Source organism: Pipistrellus kuhlii, unplaced genomic scaffold, assembly GCF_014108245.1.
Source record: "Pipistrellus kuhlii isolate mPipKuh1 unplaced genomic scaffold, mPipKuh1.p scaffold_m20_p_18, whole genome shotgun sequence".
Taxonomy (NCBI): domain Eukaryota; kingdom Metazoa; phylum Chordata; class Mammalia; order Chiroptera; family Vespertilionidae; genus Pipistrellus; species Pipistrellus kuhlii.
The window spans coordinates 8,637,641-8,650,958 of record NW_023425493.1 but is presented as its reverse complement, the minus strand read 5'-3'; the positions used below and the strand labels follow the sequence as shown (position 1 = coordinate 8,650,958).

The following is a 13,318-nucleotide window of genomic DNA, read 5'->3' as shown; positions in this document are numbered from 1 at the left end:
GAGGAATACCTTTTATTTTCATCGATTGGTATCTTGGTGAGTCATCACAGGCATCTGGGCATGAGAGAATAAGAACATGAAACTAAAGTATTTTCTTTTCCACAAGCCACGGAGTATGGCCTGGCAGCAGGCAGGTTGTAGAAAATACATGGAAGGCCCTTGCTGAGATTTTAATTGATTGTGCCTGGCTTTTACCAGATGTTGAGCTATGCTTGCTTTAAACCACATCCTTTTAGCGTTTGGTTTCTTTGGAAATAGTCTGAATATTCTTTCAACAGTAAATTGAAGAGAAAGCAGCAATAGTTTGGGTTTAAAATTTATTTATAGAGATGTGCCCTTTCCATTTTTTCTCTCAGTTAATTTCACACCCAACTCCCTCCCTAAGAAGGCTCCTATAGTCAATAGCCCTGGTTCAGAGTACTCTCCCATGGTTTGAAAGACAAACGGATGATAACTTGTTACTACGGGCTCAGTCTCCTCCCAGGAGGCAAATTTCCTAGAGGTTCGGGATCATATGTCTTCTGTTCCTACTACACCCTGTGCCCAGTGTGTGCTCAAGAAATGCTATGGTAGGTGCTGACTTATCAAATAAGGATTGTGGGTTTTAGAGATATAAATAAATATGGACTAAATATGTTAAAATAGATGACTTTGTGTGATATGTTTGACATCAGTGAACTGAGTAAATAAAGGTCAATGAAATGTCAAAATGTATAACTTTCACATTATTTTAAGTTTAATTTATTCTTCTTTCGCTAATCAATGGATCATGCTTGGCCTCAGAAGTTCTCTGAGTTAGCTGTTTATAAACTGTGTTACAAATATTGCTATGCCATTAAAATTTGTTATTTCTCGGTTTTTCGTAGTTTTTTTTTTTTCCTCCTAGAATAGTACCTTTTTCACTTTGGCCATTCCTCTTCTTTTACATTGACTGTGGGTTGACAAACTAACAAAGCTGATAGAATTAGTATGAAAGGTAATGTGATGGAGACACATTAAGTAAAGTCCTGAAGGGCTAACAGCATGCAGAGGTCCCTCCTGTAAGATGGAGGATCTAAGAAAGGAGCTAGATCTATGCTGATCCCCGAGGAACCTCTTATGCCCTGGATTGGTCTATGGCAGACTGATGTGAAACTTTAAAAATATATATTTGTATTTCTATCAAATCACAAACACTATGTGACTGTTTTTAAATCCAAAGAGGTAATGTTGGTTAATAACATTATGTAAATTTCAGGTGTACAAAGTTGTAAGAGGCCATCTGGAGACTCTATCTGTGAAGTTTAGTCTGTTTCCCTCACCTCCCTTTACCCCCTCACCTCCCTTCAACCCCCTCACCTCCCTTCAACCTCTTCACAACTTCCCTTCGCATAACCACCATTTTGTTCTCTGTAACTGTGAGTTGTGTTGGTTGCTTTTTTTCATTTGTTGCTTTTTGTTTTATATCCCACACGTGTGAAATCATAGTTTTTGCAATTTCCCTGATGAAGGCTGCTAGAGCTAATAAACTTCCATCTTATGACTGCTTTAGTTCTATCCCTTACCTTTTTGCAAGGTTTTGGTTTTCTTTTCATTTTTTTCAAGGCAGTTTTTGTTTTTCTGTTGGACTTGAATGTTTACTGGCCAGGTAGCTCCTACTGAATATTATTATACTTAATTTGTCTGGAACTCAGTAGTTAGAAAAGAATGGTGGTACCATGGCAACCACATGCATTTCTGTTATTTACCAGTTACCCAACCCTCTTTTTATTTTGCCTCCAGGGCTGACACCCTTGCCCTTCTCCTACCTGAGCATGTGGGTAGCAGGAGCTGTAGGGCAGCAAAAGAATCCCCAGGAAGCCAGCCAAAGAGGGACTCTCCAGTTGGCTGTAAGATGCCCTGCGCAGCTGGGCAGACACCTTCATTTTCCCCACCTCAGAGGGAAAGCCCAGGGACAGTGAGCCACTTTGCATTTGAGGGCATCTCCAGGACACAAAAAATCCCCAAAAGGTTTCACTTGCATGATGGCATGTGGGCGTGGCCTGTGCTTTTCCAGGAAAGTGGGGTAGAGCCAATGGCCATCTTCTGGGCAGAGCCTCCACCCATGGCTCTGCTTTAGCCCTGGAGGGAATGGAGCAAAGCCTGGTCCCCATCTCAGCCACCCACTGGCCTCCTGCAGGTTGAACTGGCAACAGTTCCCATCTGTGGCAATGAAGGCAATGAAGGCCACAAATATGAACAAAATTTAGGTATGTGAAATAAGGTGTTAAGTCTCCAGCCCAATCATTCTTCACATGAGATGTTGGCCCAGGCCTCACTGAGAAGCCAACATATAGTTCTGGAAAGACAGGGGAGATGGGGCGCAGAGGGGCGGGGTAGACTAGTGTGTCATATATTGGGGAGCTTAAGAGTTTTCTTTGCCCTAGCTAGTTTGACTCAGTAGATAGAGCACGGGCCAAACCCCTATATATGTTATCTGTATATCTATCATAAAGTTTAATTTATAAGTTAGGCAAGGTAAGAGACTAACAACAACTCCTAATAACATGGAATAAGCATAACAATATCCTATAATATCAACGAGAATGTGTTCTCTCCCTCTGAAAATATGCTATTGCTCTGCATTATCCCTTCTTCTAGCCATGATGTGAGATGATGCAGTGCCTACGTGATGGGAAAAAGTGAGGGGAAGACACTGAACCAAGGGATGATTTTCTTGGCCGGGGTGAGAAATAGTGGGACAGTGTGATATTTCGCCATGCTATTCAGGATGGCACGTATATAAAAGTTATGGATTACTTATTCCTGGATTCCCCACTTAATCTTTTCAGGTCACGGTTGTGGGTAACTGAAACCACAGAAAGTGAAACCATGGATAAGTGGTGACTACCATGTTTCTCTTGTCTCTCATTTCTGCTGAAAACAAAGAGAAGCCAGAGACAGCAGCACTAAAATCAGAAAGACAATTTGTTCCCTCATAGCAAAATCATCTCCTAAGTCTTCAGGAGAGACATTGACCAGCAGTCTATATAAGAAGTCCCCATTTAACTTCATTACTTAAGGACTTCTCCTGCCTTTCCATTGCTAGGAAATTTGCCTATATTGCCAAATAAAAATGCCCAGCAAAGAGAAAAATCATAATTCTAGGAGGCAGTAAGAGGTAAGGTGGTTGTTCTAGAGACAGCAGAAATTTCCCAGTTCATCAAACGAATGAAACTGGGATAGTCTGGGAAATACTGTACATCATCATCCTAGGTCACAAAGACACCTTGTGAAGGTGCCAACAGGTCGTTTTAAGAATAATAAAATGGCTAAGTTGATGACATAGGAAACATACATATTAAGAACAAAAGCCTCGGACCTTCATTTTCACTAACATTAATTGGAATGATGCTGTAAGTCATAAATAAGTTTCCTTTAAGAGCTTCCTATATGCCGGGCCTTATGCTAGCTGCTTAAAATATGTACCATTTTAACTCTACTATCAACCAGTGAGGAACACATTCAATTTTCTTATATGTAAGTAAACACTTTCAAGGTTTACATAACATGTCCAAGCTGGCTCTGATGTTGCAGACTGTGGCAGATAGTGGGAGGATCACGAAGTATAGCACCTAGAATGGCTGTGAATATATTTTTCCTCCTTTCATTACTAAAAAGGATGAATGAGTGTAAATCACCAGATAGTTAAAGGATTACAAAATAAAAAATTCCAGGTATTAAATAATATAAGCAGAAAGTTATTAAACCAGAGGAACTGAAACTTGTGCTAGAAGCTTTGGTAGTTGCCCCTATAAAAAATAACAGTGAGATGAATCACTTCAAAATTATTACATTTTGAAATTTATATGAATTATGCCTGTAGATTCTTTTTTATGTAGAAATTCCCATGCTTCAATTTACTCTAAAAAAATGTTGTTATATATTTGACACATAAGAAATGCCAGAAATGTAGACAACTGTGTGATATATATAATAGACTAAGACCCTATGATAACATACATTTGATGTCATACCTCTGTCATGGAAATGAATGTGAGACGGAATTAATTCAAAAAACTTCAATTATTCTGTATCATTGTTATTGAATGGCAAAGAAATAAAATCTAAACAAAAAGACAAAAAGAGCCCCCTTTGTACCTTTAATACATTTTGGGATCTCTGGCTTCCAAGTGTTGTCAGCTCCACAGACAATAGTGTTGCTGCCTTCTAGCTGAAATCCCGCATCGCATTCGAATGTAACCTCTGCTTTGTATAGAATTTTTGGTCCAAATCCGGACACCATTTTTCCATTCTGGACTGCTGGAAAGTCACATTTGACCACTGGTAAGTGAAGGAAGTCCAGAATTAATGGGAAGTGTTTCAACAATGGAAAGAAAAACTAGTGCAAAGTAGTATCTTCCCCTGGGAACAAAATGCAAGGAATGGAAGGCAGAATGCTAATTTAAAAAGTACTTTATTTGTGTAATAAATAAATGTTTAAATTTACTTTATCTTATTTTATTTTTTTACAGAGAGAACACAGTAGAGAGACATAGAAACATTCCTGAGGGTGAAACATTGATCAGCTGCTTCTTGCACACCCCCTACTGGGGATCAAGCTCAAAAGCCAGGCATGCACCCAGGAATGGAACCATGACCTCCTGATTCATAAGTCAACGCTCAGCCACCGAACCACACATCAAGGCCTATTTGTGCATTTTAATTTCAGATAAATAGAGAGACATAGGTGATTGTGTTCCTATATGTTTTTCCATTACCGACAAGTTTTGAAAAGGTCTGATTACCACATACAATTTTCAGGTAAATTCAAAGGAGGTTTTGAGGCTCTTTAAAAAAAAGATTAAAATTTCCTCCCCTAAATTTCAGGCTGATGACTTAGTACCCTGATCTAGAAAGGCAAGAAAGGCTCCTGTAAATAAGATAATGCTTGAGCTCAAAGGTAAAAAGTTGAAAAGAACGTAGGCATGCAAACTTATGAAGAGAAAAAGTAATCATGTATCAACAACATGGAGGAATTGGAATGTGCAAGAAATAGAAAGGCCACTGAACTTTAGATCGTGTTTTCTAAATATTTTGGACTCTGAAACTCAGAGATCAAACCCCACATTTTACATTGTAATCTCACAGGCTGAGATCAAGTTAAAACTTCATAGTTACATCCATCAGCTGCCTCTTGCACACCCCCTACTGGAGACATGCCCGCAACCAGGGTACATGCCCTTGACCAGAATCAAACCCAGGACCTTTCAGTCCACAGGCCAAAGCTCCATCCATTGAGCCAAACCAGTTTCAGCAATATACATCCCTATCTCATTTCTATCTCAATGAGAAATAAAGTGGAATGTTAGCTGTGTGATTCTTGTAGGTCCCTTTTATCAGGTTGAGTGAGGTTCCTTCTATTCCTAGTTGACTCAGTGTTCTGTCAAATGCCTTTTTTGGCATCTATTAAGAAGGTCATGTGTTTTTCCTTCTTTATTGTCTCTCCATGTGGTAAATTACACTGATTAATTTTTTAATTTGAAACAACTTTGCCTTCATGGAATAAATCCTATTTGATTATGATATAGTATTCTTATTTTATGATATGACAGGATTTTACTTGCTAATATTTTAATCCTTTGGTTAGACTAGGCAGCTGAGGGTGGAGGGGATCCAGTGAGAGGTGACAAACCAAAAATAGACACGGGAGGCATCAGGCCCTTCTGTGAGGAGAGAACATGTAGAGCCGCTCCAGGATGTGGTGTAAGCGGTGGCATACACCTGCGTGAAGGAGCCTTACAGTTTGAAGATACTTTTTCTTGAGTCTTGAGGAAAAAGACGTGACTTGATCCTCCTTGCTAGGGGCATTCCAGCCTAGGGGTATAAATCCTCTGAACTCCCAAATATCAGGGCACTTGGTTTGGTGTCAGCCCGCTCAGGTTCTGAGTGTCCTCCTTTTTCTGCCAATGAATTCTCCCTTGATTTTGCTGCTACTTGTTGTCTCTTGTTTGAATTCAATCCTTCAAGCATGACAAGAACTGAGGGCACAGAGTGCTGTTTCTGGCCAGAGGCTATCTCAGGGCAGAGATGAACTTCACCATCGCTGACCGTTTTGGTTCTATGTTCACAGTGGATATTGTTTTTCACTTTCCTACAATTTGTATGCCTATTTCTATGTTGTGTCTGGTTTTGGTATCAGGGATGAGGTGAGAAGTAGTCACTCCTATTGTATTTTCTTGGAGAGTTTGTGTAGAGCTGCTATTGTTAATACTGAAATGTTGCTACAATCCCTAGTGATGGCTGGGGCCTGCACTTCCGTTTGTGGGATTTAAGTGTCGTATTTCTTGGCATAAAGTTGTACATGTTATTTGCTTATTGTCACTTAAATGTATGCAGGCTATTTAGTGATGTTCTCTTAAAAAACTTATTTTATTAAAAAATCTTCACCAGAGGATATTTTTTTAATTGCTATTTAGAGAGAGTGAAAGGGAAGGAGGAGGAGGAAGAGAGAGTTATAGAAACATCGATGGGTCAATGATGCATCTATTGGTTGCCTTCAGCAGGTAGGAGATCAAGTCTGCAAGCAAAGTACATGCCTTGGATCAGGAATTGAACCAGAGACCCTTCAGCACTTGGGTTGATGATCTAACCACTAAACCAAAGCAGCCACACACTTTTTTCATTCTTGATGTTGGTCATTTGTGTCTTCTAGTTGTTTGTCAGACTTGCTATAGCTTTATTCATTTTATGGATCCCCCCCAAGAACCACGTGCTGGTTTCAATAATTCTATATTTTTTCAATTTTATTGATTTCTATCTTTATTATTTCTTTCTGTTTTCTTGTTCTGTATCCAACTTGCTCTTCCTTTTTAATTCCTTAAAGTGAAAGCTTATATTCTTGAGCTGAAACTTTTCTCTTGTTCCAATATATGTATTTGCTATAAATATTCTTCTAAGCAATGCTTTAGCTGTATTTCACAAATTTTGATATTTCAATATATTGTATTTTCATTAAATTCAAAACACATTCTAATTTCCCTTATGACTCCTTGTTTTATCCATGATTAGTTAAAAATATCTTCATAATTTTTAAATATTTAGGGATTTTACAGATATCTTTACTTCTATTTCTACATTCATTCCATTGTAAAGATACTGTACTGTAAATAATTTCAATTTTTGAAATTAAAAAAACTTTTGAAACATATTGCCTAGTATATGGTACTAAAAAATGTTACATATGCGTGTAAAAAGAAGACATATTTTACTGTTTTTCAGTGGTTAATTTTGTTCAAGTGTCAAATATCCCCCAGTGTGTCCTGCTTTATGTCATGCTCGAATGCCTTAGATCTTGTTTTTTAAGTAGGGGTAAACCTCTGAGATAGTTCAGGTTTGTTTCAGACTATAGCAGTAGGTGAGTATGGAAGTAAAGCAGGTTATGGTTTTTTTTGCTAGTAGCTGTAATCAATTTGTAAGAATATATGTATGCATACATATGTATGTATGTATGTGTGTGTGTGTGTGTGTGTGTGTGTGTGTGTGTGTGTGTGAAGTGCAATAAAGCAAAGCACAATTTAAAAAGATATGCCTGCATGTTTTGCCTGGACTTTATCAATCTTACTGGTAACAGGTTTAGTCTTTTACAATTGACTCTACCATTTAGTTGAGCCAGAACTGCCATACTTCTTGTATTATTGGATAAAACTTTCTTAAAACTAGTGTTTTCTGATGCTTTTAAGCCAAACAATGTACTCACGCATATACATAGCTATTAACAATGTACAAACAGGAATGCCAATGACATGAGGGTGAAGAGTGGGAAACTAGACCAGTAGACTTATATTTTTAAATATTCTATTTGGCACATAAAATTAGATTAGAAACAAATTTAACAGGGGGAACAAGCACATATGGCTGGGGTTTTGTTTTGTTGTCACTTGTTGGCCAAAGTATTTAAAAGTTGGCAAAAGTTTCCCCAATATTTATAGTGGAGAGGGAGAACAATGGAAGTGTATTACCTTTACACTCAGGAGGCTCACCACTCCATTTGTCAGGCCCAACACAGGTAAGCTGTTTCTCTCCAACAAGCGAATACTCATCTGGTCCACCGGAAGGCCTACATCTGTAAGTTACTATTTCATAGTATTCAAATTCAAACTTGTAGCTACCAGTGAAATCTCCATTTGGTATTTTTGCAGGTGGTTTACACAAAATCCCTTAAAAAAGGGGAAAAAGAGAGAACAGAAAGGCAAAATAAATAGAAAAGATTAATATAGCATTATGTCCTCAAGAAGTTCATTAACATATGATTTCTACATCTATTTGCAAATTCAATATCTATTGGAAAAACATTTCTATTAAAAATGTTATTATCCCAATTCAAACCATCAATAGAGAAATAAAATTTTAGGAGAACTCCCCCATTTTTTTAAGTCCCCATAGAAGATAACTGTATGAAAGATCTGTGTGTATCTGTAAGGCCATGCTGCTTTTTCTAATTATGGTAATTTAATGAGAAAATATGATTTAGGAAAACTCAGTGCTAGTTGAGAAATGCTACATCCTTTTCTAAATCAGTGGTTCTCAGGTATACCACGATTTTGTCTTTTCTCATGTCATCCTTAGAGTGTCCAGTGAAATTTTCCAATGCATTTAGAATGATAATGCCACAGAAAGAATCTGGAGGGTTTCCTTTAAGGCAGATACTGAAGAGATTAGAAAAAAATGTAAAGCAATGACACTCTTCCCTTTGTTTTGGAAATGTTTGATCTTACAAAAAAATATGTTGCATTTGTTAATATGTATTTAGCTTACTGGTCTTAAACATGAAATAACAAGTAATTATTTAAAAAAAACTTCTCTGCTTTAATCTCAATATAAGGAATATCAATAGCACTAACCCACATGCATAAAATCCTTGTGGGGTCTTAATTGTAAAGCATACAGGGGTCCTCAAGATATAAAATTTGAGAACTGCTGTCAATTCTAAAGAGAGAATGTACTCACGTTCACAAGCTGGTGGATTATCACTCCATTCCACAGAATCTCCAGCGAGTTCACAGTATAGAATTTTTGGTCCGATTAAATAATAACTATGTGAGGAAAGAAATGATTATTGTTTCTTTATCAGTTAACAAGAACACATAATTATGAAGAAGCTTTTCTATGGTTGTTTTCTGCACTACCGTAATTGCAGGGAGAAGTTTCTGAAGTGACAGGGATTGAATATGTTAACTAAATCTGCAATGTAAGGAAATGGAGAGATTCTTCATAAGAACACACATTAGCCCAGACCAGTGTCTAAATAAACATGACATGCCTGACCGCTGTAGCGAGAAATACACATTTCTATGCAACAGGCATTTCTTCAGTAATGCTTGCAGACTTCAATATCCTACTCACAACTACTACATTGAAAATAAGTAAGGCTAAAAATAGAGGATTTCCAGAATACAATCAATAGATCTCGCAGACAGAGCACCACAAAACAAAATACACATACTCCTAAGTGCACATGGGACACCTCCATGCATAGACCATACTCTGAGCCACAATTTAATATGAACAAATCAATAAGTTTTAAAAAAGACAGATATCATACAACTAGAGGCCCGGTGCAAAAAATTTGTGTGTGTGTGTGTGTGGGGGGGAGGGGGCTAGAAAGTGGTTGTGTCCCTCAGCCCAGCCTGCCCTCTCTCCAATCTGGGACAACTTGAGGGATGTCCAACTGCCCATTTAGGCCAGGCAGTCAAACATCCCTCTCACAATCCAGGACTGCTGGCTCCCAACTACTCACTTTGCTGCTTTCCTGATTGCCCCTAACGACTTCCGCCTGCCATCCTGATCATCCCCTAACCACCCCCATGGCAGCCTTATTGATGTCTAACTGCTCCCCTGCCAACCTGTTTGTGCCTAACTTCCCTCCTCTGCTGGCCTGGTCACCCCTAATTGCCCTCCCCTGCCAGGTTGATCACCCCTAACTGGCCTCCCTTGCAGGCTTTGTCCCTCTCAACTGCCCTCCCTTGCAGGTCTGGTGCTTCCCAAATGCCCTCCCCTGCTGGCCATCTTGTGGTGGCCATCTTGTGTCCACATAGGGGCAGGATCTTTGACCACAAGGGGGCAGCTCTCTTGTGTGTTAGAGTGGTGCTCAATCTGCATATTGCTCTTTTATTGGAAAGGATGTATCTTCTCTGACCACAACGGGATAAAGTTGCGAAACAAAACCTTCACAGACTAATGTTTTCCTGAAGGAGCAGGTTTCCTGACTAACCATGTGCTCCCCAGAAAAAAGGACCAGGTCCAGGGGCGTGCAGTCTGAACCACCAGCAGCAGCAGGGACAGATGAAGGCAAGCATTCCCGCCCTCCTGGTTTAATGGGTTCTCTTACAGCTTTGAGGAGGAAGATGTAATTATTCTGAAGAAAGTTACATGGGCTACAGATAAGGGGGCAGAAGAAGGGTAAGTGGGGCTAGTCCTGGGATAGGTGCACAGTTGGTAGGAAGAAGTGTTTGCTGCTTTTGAATGGTTTATTGGCAGCAATCAGAAAGGTTGCTGTGTAAGTAGGACGCAGTGAAATCTGGTGGTCAGCTAGCCCTTGCTGAATAGGAGCCATAAGAGCTCTTCTATTCACATGATTCTGAAGTAGCTCAGGAAGTTCATTCAAAGTTTCAACACACATTTCATTAGTTCCTGCCATTTTTTTTGCTAACTGATGAACTCCCTGTCTCTCTTTCTACCCTGCAGCCTACCCTATAGTTTAATGTAGAACCATGTCACCAGGATTACTACATTTTTAATGACTATGATAGGCTTATGGTTATCATACGATACAATTTTGCTTTCTTTCAAGGTACATTTCTTTCTATTCACTGCACATATTTTCAGTCTCCATAAAAAGCCCAAGGGTTGGCTGGCTGTAAGTACAACTTGTTCCACAGTCAGCAACATGAAATCAACAGAATGGAAATGCTTGAGAAGAAGAGAACCAGACCAAAAATGGGACCAGCAACGTTGACCTTCTTCTTCCAAGGAGCAGCTTACTTACCCATCATGACATGTGAAGTGAGCTTGTGAGCCAAACTCTCTAGTTCCATTTGCATAGATTAATTCACCATTTGCAGGTTCTCCTATCTGCTGACATGTCTTTCCTAAAAGGAAATTTTTCAAATTTGTTGTTTTATACTAATGCCAAAACAGATTTGAATCATCGAAATAAAAATTTTACATTGTGCTATTAGATCAATGGAAATGTTTTGTCTTATTTATCTTTATTACATTTTATTTTATTTATTGAGGTGACATTGATTCATAAGCTTACGTAGGTGTCAAATATTCAGGTTTATGTTACACTAGAGGCCCAGTGCATGAAAACCGTGCATGGGTAGGGTCCCTCACAGCTGGCGGGGGTGGTGGTAGACAAGGGGGCGGGGAGGATCCCTTCCCCCGGCTGCCTGCCCTGGTGCCAATGCAAGCCAATGTTTCCCACCTTCCCATGGTGGTCAGCACACGTATAACTCCTGGTCATTCGAATTTCCACCAGTAGGGACAATTTGCATATTAGCCTTTTATTATATAGGATGATCTGTATATAACACCGTATGTCCAGCACACAAAGTTAAGCCATCTCCCATTACATATATGTGGTCACTTTACCCTTCCTCCTCCAGACCCTCCAACTCTTCCCTCTGATAACCACCAAACTGTGGTCTGTGTCTACAAGAATTCAGATTTATATCTCACATATGAGAAAAATCATAGGTGCTTAGCTTTTTCTGACAGACTTACTTTGCTTAGCATAATATTCTTAAGGTCAATCCATGCTGCTACTAATGGCCAAACTTAAGATTCACATGGACCCAGAGCATTGATGGCCAAGTTAAAAGTTCTCTGGAGATTTTCAAAGCCGGAAAAAGTGCATTGTTACCTAAAATGTACATCCACATGAGGAAGCCATGGTGGTAATAATGGAATATGCAGTCTACAATGTGTGAAAATCTTTAGAGCTATAAAAATGAAAATGTTGTGTACTTACTTGTGCAAGCCTCCTGGAGAGCAGGAGCCCATGTGCCATCAGCCTGACACACAGCTTCGACAGGAAGAGCAGGAACAATACGCTTGTATCCTGGGCGACACTCATATACTATTTTCTGCCCAGCGCTATAAGGGGGTTGAGGAATACCTTTTATTTTCATCGATTGGTATCTTGGTGAGTCATCACAGGCATCTGGGCATGAGAGAATAAGAACATGAAACTAAAGTATTTTCTTTTCCACCAGCCACGGAGTATGGCCTGGCAGCAGGCAGGTTGTAGAAAATACATGAAGGCCCCTGTTGAGATTTTAACTGATTGTGCCCGGCTTTTACCAGATGATGAGCTATGCTTGTTTTAAACCACATCCTATTAGCGTTTGGTTTCTTTGGAAATAGTCTGAATATTCTTTCAACAGTAATTGAAGACATAGCAGCAATAGTTTGGGTTTAAAATATATTTATAGAGATATGCCCTTCCCATTTCTTTGGTAAGTTTATTCCACACTCAACTCCCTCCCTAAGAAGGCTCCTATAGTCAATAGCCCTCGTTGAGAGTACTCTCCCATGGTTTGAAACACAAACTGATGATGACTTGTTACTTCGGGCTCAGTCTCCTTCCAGGAGGCAAAGTTCCTAGAGGTCAGGGATCATATGTCTTCTGTTCCTACTACACCCTGTGCCCAGTGTGTGCTCAAGACATGCTATGGTAGGTGCTGACTTATCAAATAAGGATTGTGTGTTTTAGAGATCAAAATAAATATGGACTAAATATTTTAAAATAGATGACTTTGTGTGATATGTTTCACATCAGTGAACTGAGTAAACAAAGGTCAATGAAATGTCAAAATGTATAACTTTCAAGTTTAATTTATTCTACCTTTGCTAATCAATGGATCATGCTTGGCCTCAGAAGTTCTCTGAGGTAGCTGTTTAAACTGTGCTAGAATATTGCTCTGCCATTAGAATTTTTTTTTTTTTTAATGGATTTTGGTAGTTTTTTTTTCTTCCTAGAATCGTACCTTTTTCACTTTGGCCATTCCTCTTCTTTTACATTGTCAGTGGGGTTGACAAACTAACAAAGCTGATAGAATTAGTATGAAAGGTAATGTGATGGAGACACATTAAGTAAAGTCCTGAAGGGCTAACAGCATGCAGAGGTTCCTCCTGTAAGAATAAGCATGTAAGAAAGGAGCTAGATCTACGCTGATCCCCGAGGAACCTCTTATGCCCTGGATTGGTCTATGGCAGACTGATGTGAAACTTTAAAATATATATTTGTTTTTCTATCAAATCACAAACACTATGTGACTGTTTTTAAATCCAAAGA

At 39.1% G+C, this 13,318-nt stretch overlaps 1 protein-coding gene across 1 annotated transcript in view; it reads right to left on the bottom strand.

Moving 5' to 3' along the window:
- The window catches only part of LOC118721253 (C4b-binding protein alpha chain), a 230,715-nt gene that overhangs the window by 216,692 nt on the left and 705 nt on the right, over window positions 1–13,318 (bottom strand). The window contains exons 2-6 of the mRNA XM_045583091.1: window positions 11,993–12,184; window positions 11,006–11,108; window positions 8,968–9,053; window positions 7,980–8,177; window positions 4,120–4,302 (exon numbers count right to left, since the gene is read on the bottom strand). Of these exons, the coding sequence (XP_045439047.1) occupies window positions 4,120–4,302; window positions 7,980–8,177; window positions 8,968–9,053; window positions 11,006–11,108; window positions 11,993–12,184 (762 nt within the window). The remainder of the gene's footprint in view (window positions 1–4,119; window positions 4,303–7,979; window positions 8,178–8,967; window positions 9,054–11,005; window positions 11,109–11,992; window positions 12,185–13,318) is intronic.